Source organism: Marmota monax, unplaced genomic scaffold, assembly GCF_021218885.2.
Source record: "Marmota monax isolate L192 unplaced genomic scaffold, Marmota_monax_Labrador192_F-V1.1 WCK01_AAM20220418_F8-fsc00045, whole genome shotgun sequence".
NCBI classification, from domain to species: Eukaryota; Metazoa; Chordata; class Mammalia; order Rodentia; family Sciuridae; genus Marmota; species Marmota monax.
This window is the reverse complement of record NW_026692132.1, coordinates 10,304,076-10,322,370: the sequence shown is the minus strand read 5'-3', so window position 1 is coordinate 10,322,370 and position 18,295 is coordinate 10,304,076. Positions and strand designations below refer to the sequence as shown.

General features: G+C 32.1%; 1 protein-coding gene across 5 annotated transcripts in view; it reads left to right on the top strand.

The window, feature by feature from the left end:
* Dync2h1 (dynein cytoplasmic 2 heavy chain 1) overlaps nucleotides 1-18,295 on the top strand; it is a 381,051-nt gene that overhangs the window by 87,160 nt on the left and 275,596 nt on the right. For all 5 annotated transcript variants that reach the window (XM_058586626.1, XM_046466604.2, XM_046466597.2 and 2 more), the window contains exons 48-55: nucleotides 1,008-1,138; nucleotides 2,257-2,505; nucleotides 3,017-3,125; nucleotides 7,146-7,259; nucleotides 8,730-8,872; nucleotides 11,281-11,365; nucleotides 12,616-12,770; nucleotides 14,289-14,426. In XM_058586626.1, coding sequence (XP_058442609.1) covers nucleotides 1,008-1,138; nucleotides 2,257-2,505; nucleotides 3,017-3,125; nucleotides 7,146-7,259; nucleotides 8,730-8,872; nucleotides 11,281-11,365; nucleotides 12,616-12,770; nucleotides 14,289-14,426 — 1,124 coding nt within the window. The remainder of the gene's footprint in view (nucleotides 1-1,007; nucleotides 1,139-2,256; nucleotides 2,506-3,016; nucleotides 3,126-7,145; nucleotides 7,260-8,729; nucleotides 8,873-11,280; nucleotides 11,366-12,615; nucleotides 12,771-14,288; nucleotides 14,427-18,295) is intronic.

Here is an 18,295-nt window from a genome sequence, read left to right as displayed (position 1 = left end):
TTAGGATATGGTAGAGTTGGGCATGTGGCAAGGAGGGTACATGATGGAATCATCCCCCAAAGCAGTTGGGGAGGAAAGGTTTCAATAGAATGGTGAGTAGTTTTTCTTTATATGGTAATATGCATAATGTTCTAGATAAATTTAAGGGAAGTTTGGGGATTTTTGTTTTCTAATTAAAATTTGCTTATTTTAAAAAATTTTATCAGTAGGGACCCGTGAAAATAGTAATGAATCTATGTTCTTTCTCAAAGGGATTTTTGAGATTATTTTAAAAAATATTTATTTATTTTTTTAGTTGTAGTTGGACACAATTCCTTTATTTTATTATTTATTTTTATGTGTGCTGAGGATTGAACTCAGGGCCTCACATGTGCTAGGCAAGCACTCTACCACTGAACCACAACCCCAGCCCGTATTATTTTATATTATGATGTTTTTAAACCAGGGATTGAACCCAGGGGTGCTTATCCACCAGGCCATATCCGCAGACATTTTTTATTTTTTTATTTTTGAGACAGGGTATTGGTAAGCCAGAGAGGGTCTGGCTAAGTTATAGCCGTGATAAATTCCTGAGGCTAGCTTTGAACTTGAGATCCCTTTACTTTAGCCTCCCAAGCCACAGGGATTGCAGGTGTGCCCTACCACTCTCTGCCTAATTTACAATTTTTATGTGGTGATTCTGAAGAAGGAGGAAAATGGGATAAACTGAGAATAGACAAGGGATAAGTTAGAAGAAAGCCAGTTCATTTGCGGGGAAGAAGGAGGGGAAGAATATAGAACAAAGGTACAGTCAGCCAGTTCTCAGCGTTTGATGTTAAATTTGAAGTATCTTAACTGATTTTATTGATATTCCAAGTAATTATCTTTGTATATTTAATATAATTTGAATTTATTTCTGGGGATAATCTTATTTGAACTAAACGAAAAATAATTTAATAACAAATATATTTACTGATTCTTCCATTACTAATAATGCATATAAAGCAACATATCTTTTATTTCTACAGATAGTTTCTATGTTACATGGGGAGCCCAACATAATTTAGGATCAACGGCAGCCCTAAGGCAACCATTACCTCCACATGGAAAACCACTTGGAAAACTAAACTCTTCAGATCTCAAGGATGTTATTAAAAAGGTATAATATGAATCATTAATTCGAATTAAGATTTGTTATGATTACTGTTATTTATGGGAAACCTTTGGAGATCATGGGAATATTAAATCATAGACAAAACTGTTCTGCTCTTTTTGAATTTAACATAACTAGAAGCAGATGTGCTTTATACAGATCCTTGTAAAATTGCTAAGATATATTTGCAAGAAGGTATTTATTAGAAATATTAATGAAGCTTAACATTAATTGAGAAATCATCATATATCAGTGATTGTTAAACTTTGGTGTGTATGAGAATCACCTGAAGGTGTAAAAAAATTGCAGATTCCTGGGTTCCATCTCGAGAGAGTCAAACATAGTAGGTGAGACCCAGAGAATCGAATTTTTATCAGGCTTACAGATGATAGTTATGCTCATGGTCCATTGAAACTTGGAGTAACACTGTGTACAGGTTTTTTTTTTTCTTTCTCTTTCTATATCTCTTGCTTGCTATGTTTCTGTTTAGTTATAATAAAGAAGAAACAGTGTTGCATATTGAGAGTTAGTATGGATTTGATGTCAGGAAAAGTTTTTTGTCATGGTGTGTTTGGTGGACTGATTGATATGCCTGGAATTGATATTGCAATATTTGGGAATATTAAAAGTTGTTAAGTATATTGTGAACATACTCTAATTGTCTTTTCTTTCTTTTTACATTCTTTTGCTTAATCTGTAGCAGGACATGGTACTTACACGGGCTTTTGAGTCATTCCCAAGTAGTACAAAAGAACAAGAGTTCATAAAAGCATTTCTAAGCACGAGGTTTCTAGAGTTCTGAGACTGTTTCATAGTCCATGTTCATTGATTTATTACAACTGATAAATTTTGAGAGTTTTAATTAACCAACTATCTCACATACTTTTTACTAATGTATTAATGCCTAAGGGTGATTCTTGTGAACCCTTGAACTTCTTTGACATCTTACGAGTTTTTTCTTAGTGCCTGTAAAGATGTATTACTAGATAGGTAAAATATTAGTGTGTAACTACTTTATTCTTCTTGAATGTATCAAAATAATATTTTAATCTAGATAAGTAATATTTTTGTTGTGTAGTTAGTATTTTATTAATTAGAAAATATTCTTTTTGTTTTTTTGAAAGGGTCTTATTCATTATGGACGAGATAACCAGAATTTAGATATTTTACTTTTCCAAGAAGTTCTGGAGTACATGTCTAGAATAGATAGAGTACTGAGTTTTCCTGGAGGTTCACTTCTACTAGCAGGACGCAGTGGTGTGGGGCGTAGGACCATCACTTCTTTAGTCAGTCATATGCATGGAGCAGTGCTATTTTCTCCAAAGATTTCCAGAGGATATGAATTGAAGCAGTTCACAAATGATCTCAAACATGTAAGTTGCTCATGATCCTTTGCTTTATTAGATTTTTATTCATATTATTTTTCTAAATGATTTCTAACATCTTTATGACTCTAATATATAACAGTATTTATTTTTAATTTTGATGATTTTTTTCCATAAATATTAGAAAAATAACATTCTTATTTATACAGATTTTAAGAGACTTTTTTTGAGATTTATAAGTTCTAGGTACTTCAGATTATGGGATATTAGATGGATATGAATAACAACCAAAATGGTGAGATTTATAGAGGAAATATGTGGGTACATATAAAATAATCTTAGTTTTTGGTTTAATATTCCAGTTCTAAAATAATTAAGTTTTCTTTCAGCTCACATTTATTTGTGGGTACATTTTACTATTCAAGCTATATGGCTAAAGTTTGATTTAATTTTGAGTATGCAAATATAAATGCATAATAGTGACAACTTTACATAGAATGATAATTTTTAACTGTGTCAAAATACATAAAGAGTACTAATTTTTTTTTTTTTTGGGCAGGTGCTGAATCTTGCAGGAATTGAAGCACAACAGGTAGTTTTACTTCTTGAGGATTATCAGTTTGTACATCCTACATTTTTGGAGATGATCAATAGCCTTTTGTCTTCAGGTAAGTGAATAGTCTCTATTCAAAGAAAATAAATAGTAATGTAAAAATTATTCAAGTACAATTGTCTTATATAAAATTTACTTGTGTTTCAGAAAACTTTATGTAGGATTAAATGTGTTTGTGGCAACAGAATGGAGAAATGCCACTTTTGTAAAACCAATAACTTAGGAATTATATAAAAGTTTTTATTAATATTGAATATTAATGAATTACAGAAAAATTGCCCCCCCCTTGTTCTTTCAATGGGGCATTATTTGTCTTAACCTTTAGGAAAATTATCTACTAGTCCTTATTTAAAAATGGCTATACCTTTGATACAGCATTCTGTTATCAGTAGGGATTTAACCCATAGAAATAGAACGACTAGTATGTAAAGAAATATGTATTATAATTTGTAATCACAAAAAATTTGATAGAACTTTCATCGGTAGTGGAATGGTTGAATAATTATGGTGTGACCTTAGTATATACATATAAATATAGACTTATTCCAGATATATGAAATACCACAGAATTCTGTGTTAGTATCTACATTTCATATGTGTCTGGACTATATCAGTATTCACTAATCTGAAACAATGCACGTTGTTTCTTTAGTTGATTAAAATATATCAGCTACTACTTATTACTTGTAAGTAATCTCACATTTTTAAAGAAGAAATTAAAATTATTTTTAAGAAAAAAGGGAGTATGAATTTGCACTATGCATTTATATAATAGAGAAATATTATTTAAGGGTACTCTATTAAGTAAATACTTCCGAGAAATGTAGAACTAAATAGGATTTCTATATTTACAGAATTTTATAAGTTGTAGGAATATTTACTGTATTTTTTAAGATTTTTGTTTGAAAATCATATTTTCCATTTTGTATTTTTGACTGAAAATAATTTTCTCTTGAGATATAATACAAAGCTGTAGATCCATTTTATTCCCCAATATTTTGTATCCTTAATTGTATAGTAGAATCACCTAGGAAAAAAAAAAGAAGAAAATAAATAAAGAAAGAAAACCTAATTCTTTGCTACCATCCTAAAACCATAAAAAAAAAAAAGACCCTCTGGGGAGGGATAGCATTTGTTCATTAAGGCCTCCTAGTTGATGCTCTACAACCTGATTTTTGAGTAGCCCTTCTGCCATGGTTTCATGCCTCCAGAGTCACTGAGATTATAAGAGTGGGCCTCCGTACCAGGCTTGTCTTTGGATTTTTAAGGAACACATTCCAACAGTATGGTATTGGTACCAAAACAGACATGAAGATAATGGAATAGAAGACAGAGAGAAAACCCTACAGAAATCCAGTTATCTCATACTAGACAAAGGCACCATAAATATACACTGGAGAAAAGATAACCTTTTCAACAAATGGTGCTGGGAAAACTGGAAGTCCACATGTAGCATAATGAAATTTAACTTTTATCTTTCACCTTGCATAAAACTGAACTCAAAATGGATCAAGGATGTGGGCATTGGACCCTGTACCTACTAGAAGAAAATGTTAGCCCACCTTCTCATCATGTTGACTTCAGAACCAACTTTCTCAATAAGACTCCTGAAGCACAAGAAGTAAAATCAAGAATAATAAATGGGATGAATTCAAACTAAAAAGCTTCTTCACAGCAAAGGAAATAGTTAAGAACAACTCCTTGGTCTATACCCAAAGGATTTAAAATCAGCATATTACAGTGAGGCAGCCACATCAAAACAACAAAAAACCCCACATTCCTGCCTATTGTTTAACATCACTAGGTGGAGACCTTGTTCAGTTCATTTTGCTGATATAAATTGATAGCCCAGATACACAGTTTGTGAATGTGTATGTGTGTGTATGTGATAGAGAGAGGGAGAGTAAAGAGGAGAAGGAATAAACATTCAGATAAGCATTATTCCAATTATTACTGTTTTAAGATAAATTGTTCTAATTATTATTTTTTTGTTTGTGGGGGATTGAACCCAGGGACACTTAACTATTGAGTCACATCCCAAGCCCTGTTTATTATTTTTTTTTAATTTAATTTTTTTTTTAAGAGAGAGAGAGAGAGAATTTTTTTTTAATATTTATTTTTTAGTTTTCGGTGGACACAACATCTTTGTTTGTATGTGGTGCTGAGGATGGAACCCAGGTCGCACACATGCCAGGCAAGCGTGCTACCGCTTGAGCCACATCCCCAGCCCCAAGCCCTGTTTATTTTTTAATTTGAGACAGGACACTCCTGCGTTGCTCAGGCCCTTGCTAAGTTTCTCAGGCAGACTTTAAATTTGTGATACTCTTGCCTCAGCCTCCCGAGCTGCTGGTATCATTACAGGTATGCACCATCTCACCTGGCTGGTAAGTTGATCTTTATTATCAAGATATAACTGCAAGGGTCTGGGGTTGTGGCTCAGTGGTAGAGCACTTGCTTTGTATATGTGAGGCACTGGTTTCAATTCTCAGCACTGCGTATCAATAAATGAAATAAAATAAAAGTCTGTCAATAACTAAAAAAATTAAAAACAAAAAAGATGTAACTGCAAAAACAACAATTAAATTTTGGTAGTTTCTTTTCAGAGAAAGTATTCAATAAATCCATCTCTCTTTTCTTCTATTTCAATTTTTTGTTCCCTAAAGTGTATAGTATGCTAAATTTAACACATCAAAGTATTCTGTCACCAGGCAGTGTGGTTTTTTTTTTTTTTTTGTTTTGATGTGGCTGCCTCACTGTAGTGGTGCACGCCTGTAATCCCAGTGGCTCTGGAGGCAGTGGAGGAGGATCAAGAGTTAAAAGCCAGCCTCATCATGTGAGGTGCTATGCAACTCAGTGAGACCCTGTATCTAAATAAAATATAGCAGGGGATGTGGGTGAATGGTCGAGTGCCTCTGAGTTCAATCCCTGGTATCCCCCCCCCCCCCAAAAAAAAAAATATTCTGCCATAACTGAAATTTAAAGAATGTCATATAAAACAGACTTATGTGTGCATGTGTGTGAGTATATATGTTTTGTGGGTAGGGGTAGGTCTGGTACCTTTTAGTTGAATTCAAAGAAATGTAGGAATTGGATTGTTATGGGCCCTACATGAATGTAAGGTTTTGGATGTATAGAAAGGAATTTTCACTTAATCTTAGTTTCTTTTGAGTTATTGGCTTAACAGATATTTATTAAGAATGGTCTGGGCCTGCCTATAGTGTTAGCCAACTTTGATTTGCCTTTCATCATTCTATTGCCTAGTAGAAGGCCATGGAATAGGTCCCTTGATGTTTAGTCTAAGTTCATTAATTCATTTAGTAACAAATATTTAAGTTCCTGATATACACTAAGAATTCCCTAGGATTTAATATGGAATGTTTTAAAATATTTGTCCTTTGAGAATTAGAGTAATTAAGGTGGTGAGGAAAGTAATTCATTTTCAAATGATGTGATAAATGCTAAACAGTGGTGTGTTTGGATAGCACATGAGAGAGATAAGAGGGTTTTACTTAGTATTTGGGTAAATAGAAAAGGCTTATGGACATAGCAGTTGATGAAGTGGAGTCTTGAAGCATAAACAATCATTTAGGGATGGATAAAGGGCACAGGACTAGTTATACATTCTAGAAAGGGAAATATTTTGTTGTATTTACAAGCACATTAGAAAACAAGTTCTTATGAGTGAGAAGGAGAAAAAAACCTGAAAAGGCAAATAGATGGGTATATTATGAGATCTATCCCTTGCTTGCCTTCTCTCTGTCTCTCTGTTTGTGGTGCTGGGGGCCAGTCCAGGGCCTGGCACATGCTTGGCAAGTTCTCTCCCACTGAACTCAATCCTCAGCCCAGGAACTCTCTTGAATGTCTTTATTAGGAGTTAGAATTCGATCAAATGAAGGTTATAGATGTGGGTATGGAGTCATGTAGATGTGATAGGTTTTATATATTTTTGAAGGGAAGGATCCAATAAAGACTGATTATTTAATACAAAAATTGAAAAGCACTGTATATGTAAAATGTGTTTTGAATTAGTGTATTGCAACCAAAGTGAAAAAAGACATTTAATATTTTTCTGTAGGTGAAGTTCCTGGACTCTATACTCTTGAAGAATTAGAGCCCTTGCTATTGCCTCTTAAGGATCAAGCTTCACAGGATGGTTTTTTTGGACCAATCTTCAATTACTTCACATATAGTAAGTGACATAGAATTCAGTAATCAACTTAAATTCTGTTTCATATGAAATAAATACCATTTAATTTACACCTTTTTCTTTTTTTCTGGAACTTTTAGAAAGTAGCATATAAATAGTATATAAGCTAGCCCATGATGAAATCACCTTAGATTAATTTTAGCAAAGGGGAATGATGAAAATTTTAGCAAAGAAAAAAATATTTCTTTGGAATATTTTCCTACTTTGTTTTCATGTGGTGAAATTATTATTACTTTAGTATTCCTAATCTTAGAAAGCAGTTGAATATTTAGATTGTGCCAGACTTTATAATTTGTTAAATTTTAATTTTTTCTTTGTTCTTTTTAGATATACATGATAATAGAGTGTATTTTGACATATTGTGTATACGTGGAGTATAACTTATTCTAATTAGGATCATATTCTGTGGTTGTACATGATATTGAGTTAGCCTGGTCATATATTCATATACAAGGATAGGAAAGTTATGTTTGGTTAATTCTACTGTCTTTCCTATTCCTTTCATCTCTCCCCCTTTCATTCCTCTTTCTATAATCCAATGGACTTCTATTCTTCCTCTTCCCACCTTCCCTTGTTATGGGTTAGTATCTTTTTATTAATATAGAAGCAGTTTTATGTGTACTACAGAAATCTAAAATTGAAATAAATAAAAAATGAGGGAATAATCACACCATCCAGACATTACTATACCTCTGTCCTTTAAGGATATCTTCCTGAATCAATCAATATTTATTCCTTCCTTTCTTTCCTTCCTTCCCTCCCTCCCTTCCTTCCTTTCCTCCTTCCTTCCCTCCCTCCCTCCCTTCCTTCCTTCCTTCCTTCCTTCCTTTCTTTCTTCCTTCCTTCCTTTCCTCCCTCCTTCCCTCCCTCCCTCCCTCCCTTCCTTCCTTCCTTCCTTTCTTATTTTGGCAGTGCTGGGGATTGAACCCAGGACCTCATATGTTATGTAGTCACTCTGCCACTGAACTACATCCCCAGCCCTCTGCATCTTTTGCCTTAGCATGCACACAGAAATACACACAAAGAATTTTTTAACCAAATTTTGTATCATGGTATTATTTCATAACTATTTGTTTTTTAAGAAAAACAGCTCCTAGCCAGGTGAGGTGGTGCATGCCTGTAATCCCAGTGGCTCAGGAGGCTGAGGCAGGAGGATCATGAGTTTAAAACCAGCCTGAGCAAAGGAAGTGCTAAGCAACTCAGTGGGACCCTATCTCTAAATAAAATACAAAAATATTTTGTATTTTTTGTCAAGTTCCCCTGAATTCAATCCCGGACCCCCCCACCTCAAAAAAAAAATAAAAAAGAAAAAAGAAAAAGAAAGAAAAACAGCTCCAAAAATAGTATGTTAGAAAATTTGAATATCATGAAACTAGATCACATGTAGAATTCCTGATTCTATTATTATTCTTGTAATTGACAATAATTATAATTTTTTAATATATCTTTCAGGAATTCAACAAAATTTGCATATTGTATTGATAATGGATTCTGCAAATTTAAACTTTATAATAAATTGTGAAAGTAATCCAGCTTTGCATAAGAAATGCCAGGTGTTGTGGATGGAGGGCTGGTCAGATAGCAGTATGAAGAAAGTAAGTTTAACATTTAAACATGAAAATGAAAATAACTCATGTTTTGAAGTTATTGATTTTACTACTTGTCTTTGGTTTTTGTTTTAACATTATCTTAATTATGGCACTGAACATTTTTCTTATGTTTGAAGATATCTCTGTTTTCTTTTTCTTTTTATATTATAGTTTAGCTGAGAATATAATTTTAGGCTGAGAATTGTATATTCAATTAAGAACCATAAGGATAATTATACTTTAATTTTTTATGCCTTTAATTTTTTAGCCTATTGTAGGCTAGCCTAGAATTTTAAAAAAATCAAGAATTTTACCAATTAAAAATATAATCCTTTTTTTTTTTTTAAAAAGAAACGTGTCATGCTATGCTATACATTTGGAGGGGGAAGAATTTAAAGTGTGAACTCATAGCACTTTCTTTGCTAGAAGACTCTTAATTTGCTTCATTTAAATAAATAATAATTTTTAGCATTGTTCTTTGACTATTTCCAATTATTCATTTCTTTATTTATTATAGTAGATATACAGATTCTAATAGAAATTATATAGACTATAATAGAATACAGACAGAAATACCAGTTGTGATTCAGCAAAGATTGTAATATGAGAAAATAGACAAAGTTTTATAGGTGAGATGGTATTTTTGCTATATTTCCATAAGTACATAAGGAGAGGAAAGGTATTTTAATCTGAGGATACCACATGAGTAGAGGCATTCATTCATTAAGAAGAAGTAATGTAGGGCTGGGATTGTGGCTCAGTGGTAGAGCACTCGCCTAGCACAAGTGGGACCTAGTTTGATTCTCAGCACCATATACAAATAAAGTCATTGTGTTGTGTCCATCTACACCTAAAAAATAAATGTTTAAAAAAAACAATAAAAATTTATTTACAAAAAAAAGAAGAAATGTTCTGTACACTGAAGATACAGCAGAGGGGAGGATACAAAGATCCCTGCCCTTATGGATTTTTTACCTTCTTGCCACAGAAAACTGTGGAAAGCTTTCTGTGATGACAGTATTCCTGATGATTTTTAGGATCAGCAAGAAGTCTTTACCTAGAGAGTAGTGATGGAGGGGGAAGGTAATGGGAGATGATGACAGAGAAGTAAGAGGAGACCAGTTAGGTTAGGGTTTTGTAAGTCATAAGGATTTTTAGGATTTCCTGAAAATTTACAATTAGAAGTTTCTGAGAAAAAAATGTTTTGGGTCATGTTTTAATAGAATTACTCTGATTTCTGGGTTGAAAGTAGATTGTAGGAAGGAAAGGAAGCAATTACACACAATTATTATAGTAATCTAGATGAAAGAAAATGGTGGCTTGAGCTATGGGTCTAGTGGGGAGGTATAAGAAGTAGTTGGGATTTTGGATATGTTTTGTGGTAGAAACAATAGGATTTTCTCATAGATTCTAATAAGGTATAAGAAAAATTGAGGAGTCAGGAGTAAAATATTCTCATAGAGGCTTAACTGGTCAGAAATCAGTGAAGATGGTTGAAAAAAAAACATAACTCTAGCTTAAGAAAAATAGCACCTTTTAATCTCTGTGTTAAATAGAGGATCTTTTGATTATGTTTTATTCAGTTTAAAAAAATTTAAAAAAATGACATTTTTTTTTTTTTGCTTAATTACCTGGGTTACTTGTGTTTCTTTTGCTATCAATGTCTGCCATACCTGTGAAAGAAATTCAAGCTATTTTTCCTGATATTTCAGAGCTTTTATATTTTTCGCCAGAAAACTATTTTCGTTTATATAGTATAGTCTAAAGTGATATTCTTACTAGGTTATCATATTTTCTTTAATAATAGGGTATTTGTTTATAAAACTTCATTTGCTTAATTGTGATGTTGGCAAAAAACTCAGCCATAGCTAGAAAAAATTTTTAGAATTGTCATTTATGAAATTATTAAACATGAAATTATTTTCATTCACTTTGAGTTATTTCTTATTTATGAATGCTAAGAATCTTCTGTACCCTGTTGTGCTATGACAGCATTTTATTTCTTTGATGCCAAATAAAGTATTTTTATTACTTTTATAATCATAAATGGTATTTTTAAATTCTATCCAAATTTTAATACCTTTTATTTTATACTGTCTAATAATTTTTAAGCGATATGTTGGAGCTTTTCCCTGTGTGCCATTAGTTTGCAACCATTTAATGGTTGATACGTGTTATAATGTCTAGAAAATAATGACTTCTCTTTGTCTATAAGAAAAAAAAATGCAGTTGATGCTGTCTTTTTGTGTTAAGGTTATTTAACCTTTGATTTTGGACCTACTTAAACTTTTTCATACTGATTTGAGTGCTGGGGATTGCACCCAGGGCCTCTCACATCTAGGCATGCACTCTATCATGAGCCACATCCTGAGCCCTGACTTTTGAGTTTTAAAAAATTGTTGTATGTGTTTTAGATACCTGAAATGTTATTCAGTGAAACAGATGGTGAAGAGAAATATAGTGACAAAAAAGGAAAAGAAGAAAAGAAAAAAAATTCAGGTAGTATTTTTATGAAACCAATTTTATCTGATTTTTATTTATGAAATGCTATTTTTTCTGTTCCATACCCATTCTTTTTTGACTGAGTAGTCTGAAGGTCCCAATTATATTTTTAGAGTTCCTGACTAGTAATCTAAACTTTTGATACTAGCTTATCATTTAGAAATGTCATAGAACTCAATTTAAACTCAGAAAAATTTTTTTTCTTTTGAGTATGGATACAATATTTTATTAACTATAATATTGAAAAGGTTTAGAGAAGTAATATAGGCATTTTTGTGGAACTATGAATAGCCTAAAGGATTGAAACATAGGATGTGTAAATAGTAGAGCACTAGATGAAGAGTAAAATATTGGCAGGATCAGGTAATGAAGAGCCTTCCATATTATGCCAATTTTGTATTATAATTTATGGGTGATATTGAGAGATTTTAATAGGGATATAACCAGAGTCTTGTTTTAGAAACAGGAATCTCTGGGTCCATCCCTTTCTTCAGTTATTAGAAAATAGATTGGTATAGGAGAAAACTGAAGGCAATGAGACAACTTTAGAAGTCCATTGCAATAATCTAAGAGAGACATAATAAAAATTCCGAACAAAGGCAGAGGTAAGAATGGAGGGAAAGAATGGATTTGGGGATATTAGGTGGTTATCTATATTGGACTTGATTGTTAATGATTGTGACATACAAGGAAGAATTAAAGAAGTCAGGGATGTCTGACAAGATTCTGGCTTGGAGAATTCATTGAAAGTTGATTTTTATTAACTCCAGTAGAGAATACAGAGGGAAATTAAGTCAGTGAAAGAGAAGTAATGTGTTTGATCCTGAATGTATTGAATCTAATGTAAACTTATTCTCAACTTTTTGGCTTTTGAAATCTTGTTTCCCTCTGTATCAAATGGGAGTGAATAGATATTTGGTTTGGTGTCTTGTATTTAGCTCCTTTTTCAGTTACATGTGTTATATATTTCCAATTCTTTTATGTTAAAAGACCATGCAGATTTCTTTTTCTTGCAGCACTAAAAATGTTGAGGGAAAATTTATAACAGCAGAAGATAAAGACCACTTAAAGTAGATAATTCTTAAGGAAGATGGGCACTGGGAATAGATATCTTGGAATGCCTGTGCAAAGATTATATTGCATAATTATAATTTTAAAGTGGAGTTATCTAATACAAAGTAAATATTATTTTTGTAATTTTTAATGAATCAAACATATAAGTAATTATATTTTCTATCTTTTTTTAGTTGATCCTGACTTTCTAAAGTCATTTTTACTAATCCATGAGTCCTGTAAAGCATATGGAGCTACACCAAGTCGATATATGACCTTTTTACGTGTATATTCTGCCATTAGTAGCAGCAAGAAAAAGGAATTATTAAAAAGACAAAGTCATTTGCAGGTACAAAATTGGTTATATCCAATGCTTTTATCTTTATCGTTATTTGATTTTGATTTTAAATTATTTTATCATTTTTAGGAAGTCAAGTATTACACAAGTTACAATACCATGTTCCCTGTGGCAAATATTTAGTATAAATAAATAATGTACTGTTTTAAAAGCTTTGAAAAAAGAATTCCATCTCCCTGCCTATATTGCCCAGTAGATTATAATATAATTGTTTGAATTTTTTATTATTATGTATTTTTATTATTTCTTACTTTACTGGATAGTATTTATGTACTTTTGACGGTTTTGATATTGTTGTCGTTAAGTCTTTTTCTATGAAATATTTTTAGACATTGAGTAATTCCTTTTCAAAGGTTATTATATATAGCATAATCTTGGAAATTATGAAATTAAAATTATATTTTTGAAGAAAATTGAAAATTACATTTGAGATTGAAATTACATTTTATAAAGGAATGTTCTTATCCATGTCATTTCTCTTATTACATTCTGAACAGTTTCTTTCTATATTTCTTTAAGTTTTAAATTAAATGAATGCCAGCCTCTGCAACTGTCAGACAGCATCTTCTCTCCCAAGTTTTAGCTTCTCTCTATTAGTATAATAAACTAGGATCCATATAAATTTAAATAATTATCTTTGTCCTTTTTTTTAATGATTCACTTTCATTTATGGTAGGCCACTAAAGTATACATGATTTTGGGAGGGTTAATATCTCGATTTAGTTCTTGACATTGTTTTTGGTAAATTATTTAAACTTGTTGAATTGCTGTTTAATTAGGTCATAGACAGTTGTATGTGTGCATATTAGTTAAATTAATATGAGAATAACCTAGCAGGATACCTGTCTTTTTTGTTAAGTCATCAGTAAATATTGGTTAAATTTTTTTTCCATGACTTTCTCTCCAAATCTTTTGATTTATTAGATGATAAAAACCTAACTCATATTATAGGAGAAAAGGATATTTTTCCTGTCCTTCCTTGGATTAATGGGCAATGGAGAGATACTATAATGGCTAGGTCTGGGTCAAATGACTACCCAAAGTACAGGTGAATTATAGTCTCCTAGAGCCATATGTGAGGCAAACAGAAACAAGTCAGTTCCACTACAAAAAAGAGTAACCTTTGAGTTCTTTTGCCCAGTGAGACTAAAAATTGGAAAAGGTTTTCTGAATTTTCCCTTGCTTTCTAGTTTTTTTCCCATCTAATACATTGAATGACCAGTGTTTAATCAGTTGTTTAAGCTGTCTAATATATGTTGATATGTTTAACTTTAACTGTTTTTCCTTAAAACTTGGTGGAGTTTTTTTTTTTTTTTTTTTACTACAAGTTAATAAGTATGATGTTTAATAAATCATTATAATTAGCAAAAAGAAAAAATCTAAAGCCATTTGTACTGTTTCTCATGTACCATTTACATGCTTGCTTGATTCTTTCTTTATAAGGATTTATTTGCTGTGTGTGTATAAACTTTTGTTTTTAATATTGCCATCAATATTTTATTAATGTAGGCGGGTGTATCTAAACTAAATGAGGCCAAAGCTCTTGTGGATGAACTGAACAGAAGAGCTGGTGAACAAAGCATATTACTTAAAACTAAGCAAGATGAAGCAGATGCTGCCCTTCAAGAAATCACAGTGTCAATGCAGGTAATGTTTGAGTGCAGAAGTGCAAAATACGGAGTTAGACTGATTGTATTGTATACTTGATCTTCTACAGAAGAGCATACTATTTTTCTTTATTGTTTAGAATCATACCCTTGTCTCCTCATTTATGTTTATTTATCTAAACTCTTTTTTATTTTAAATTGGTATGGAGTTGTCTGTAATTGATTTTTCTTTTTTTTAATGTTCTGACAGCTAAGTTGATCTCTTTTTATTTTCTTAAAATTCTCTCCTTTAGAATTTGAAAGTTTTCCATACTCTCAAAATTTATAAAATGTCTTTATTGTGTGATATTTTATATTTTAATCATATCTTTCTTTTAGCCATCATTTTCTTTTGTCAAATACTTTCAAAGGAGATTTTTCAGTTTTTTCCCCAGGTATTCTTGTTTTTCCATATTTTTTTATTATTTGGTTTCTTTTCAATCATTTTTTATTTGTTCTAATTAGTTATATGTGACATTAGAATGCACTATGATACATCATACATAAATGAAATATAATTTCTCATTCTTCTGGTTGTACATGATGTAGAATCCTATCGGTTGTATAGTCATTTATGTACATAGGGTAATAATGTCTAATTCATTCTATTATTCTTCCTACTCCTATATCCCCTTCCCTCCCTTTACTCTTCTCTGTCTAATCCAAAGTACCTCTATTCTTCCCTAGCACCCCCCCACCTATTGTGAGTTAGCATCTGCATATCAGAAAAAACATTTGGCCTTTGGTTTATTGGGATTGGCTTATTTTGCTTAGCATGATATTTTCCAACTCCATTAATTTACCAGCAAATGCCATAATTTCATTCTTCTTTAAGGCTGAGTAATATTCCATTATGTGTATACACTACAATTTTTTTATCCATTCATCTGTTGAAGGATACCTAGGTTGGTTCCAAAGTTCAACTGTTGTGAGTTGAGCTGCTATAAATATTAATGTGGCTATGTCACTGTAATATGCTGATTTTAAATTCTTTGGGTATATCTTAGGAGTGGAATAGCTGGGTCAAATGGTGATTCCATTCCAAGTTTCTGAGGAATCTTCATTACTACTTTCCATAATGGTTGTACCAATTTGCCATCCCATCAGCAATGTATGAGTGCACATTTTTCCACACATCCTTGCCCATATTTATTGTTGTTTGTATTTTTGATAATTGCATTCTGACTGGAGTGAGTTGAAATCTTAGTGTAATTTTGATTTGCATTTCTCTAATTGCTTGAGATATTGAACATTTTTTCATGTATTTGTTGATGGATTGTATTTTTTCTTATGTAAAGTATCTGTTCAGTTCCTTAGCCCATTTATTGATTGGGTTATTTGTGTTTTTGGTGTTGCGTTTTTTGAATTCTTTGTATATCCAGGAGATTAATACTCTACCTGAGGTGATGTGGTAAAGATTTTCTCCACTCTGTAGGCTCACTCTTTTTGTTCTAGATTTTTTACTTTGCTGAGAAAAAAGCTTTTTAGTTTGATTCTCTCCCATTTATTGATTCTATATTTTACTTCCTTTGCTTTAGGAGCCTTTTTAAGTAAGTCAGATCCTAGGCTGATATAGTGAAGATTTGGGCCTACTTTTTCTTCTATTAGGTGCAGGATCTCTGTTCTAGTGCCTAAGTCTTTGATCCACTTTGAGTTGAGTATTCTTTTTTTTAAATTAATTTTTTAAAATTTATATGTAATAGCAAAATGCATTACAATTCTTATTACACATATAGAGCACATTTTTTCATATTTCTGGTTGTATACAAAGTATATTCACACCAATTCATGTCTTCATACATGTACTTTGGATAATAATGACCATCATATTTCACCATCATTTCTAACCCCATACCCTCTCCCTTCCCCTCCCACCCCTCTGCCCTATCTAGAGTTTATCTATTTCTCCCATGCTCTCTCTCCCTACCCCACTATGAATTAGCCTCCTTATATCAGAGAAAACATTTGGCATTTGGTTTTTTGGGATTGGCTAAATTCACTTAGCATTATCTTCTCTAATCCAGTATTTACCTGCAAATGCCATGATTTTATTCTCTTTTATTGCTGAGTAATATTCCATTGTGTATATACCACATTTTGTTTTTTCATCTATTCACCTATTGAAGGGTATTATGTTGGTTCCACAGTTTATCTATTGTGAATTGTGCTGCCATAAACATTGATGTGGCTGTGTCCCTGTAATATGCTGTTTTTAAGTCCTTTGGGTATAGACCGAGGAGAGGGACAGCTGGGTCAAATGGTGGTTTCATTCCCAATTTTTCCAAGAAATCTCCATACTGTTTTCCATATTGGCTGTACCAATTTGAAGTCCCACCAGCAGTGTATGAGTATAACTTTTCCCACATATCCTCACCAATACTTATTGTTATTTGTCTTCATAATAGCTGCCATTCTGACTGGAGTGAGATGGTATCTTAGAGTAGTTTTGATTTGCATTTCTCATGAAATTATCTGGAAAAATAAGAAACCAAGAATAACTAAAGCAATTTTTAGCAGGAAGACTAAATCAGGTGGCATCACTATACCACACCTTAAAGTATACTACAGAGCAATAGTAACAAAAACAGCATGATATTGGCACCAAAACAGATGGGTAGACAAATGGTACAGAATAGAGGACACAGAGACTAACCCACAAAACTACAATTATATTAGACAAAGATGCCAGAAACATGCATTGGAGAAAAGACAGCCTCTTCAACAAACGGTACTGGGAAAACTGAAAATCCATATGCAGTAAAATGAGATTAAACCCCCATCTCTCACCATGCACAAAACTCAGCCAAAATGGATCAAGGACTTAGGAATACAACTAGAGACCCTGTGTCTATTAGAAGAAAAAGTAGGCCCTAATCTCCATCATGTGGGATTAGGTCCCAACTTCCTTAATAAAACTCCTTTGGCGCAAGAATTAAAATCAAGAATCAATAAATGGGATGAAGTCAAACTAAAAGTTTTTTCTCAGCAAAAGAAATAATCTGTGAGGTGAACAGAGAGCCTACATCTTGGGAGCAAATCTTTACCCCTCACACATCAGATAGATCACTAATCACTATGGTATATAAAGAACTCAAAAAACTAGACACCAAAACAAAAACAAAAACAAAAAAACCCCCCAAAAACAAAAAAACCCCAAATAACCCAATCAATAAATGGGCCAAAGACCTGAACAGACACTTCTCAGAAGATGATATAATCAATCAACAAGTATATGAGTTAAGTGTTCTTTTATGTGTACATATTCTCTCAGGATGGTTTTTCCCTTATATTGCTTTGTACTACCAACCACATATGACTATTACCAAATTCATCTTTTCATTCTTTTGGGCAAATATTTCTTAGACCAAATATTTCAGTAATATATTCAAGTATCTGTTAAACATGTCTTTTTGGAAGGCCTATGAACATTGCAAGTTGAAACAGGTTGGAAAAGTTAATTCGCAATTTTCCTTTTTTTAATTTATTTCTTTAGATTATGGCAATATAATATAGCTAATTATTTAAGACAAAACTTACACATCATATTAGACTTTTGTCATTAGTTATATGTAATGTATATCATTAATTTCTGTCTGTTTTATTTCCTTGACTTTTTCCCAAATATGCTTACTCATGTCCATTAGCCACTAGTCTAATGCCTCATATTAAAATGTAATATTTTTCACATTAATGTATGTATCTTAATGAAAAAGGATATGGCACAAAATCTTAAAAATAGCAAAGTTGGAGGACTTAAGATTTCAAAACTCAGTATAGATTTAAAGTATTATTTAAGAAAGTGTAATATTGGTTTAATGTTAGGCATAGAGGTTGATGGAATGGTATGGAAACCGGAAGTAGAGTTATTTG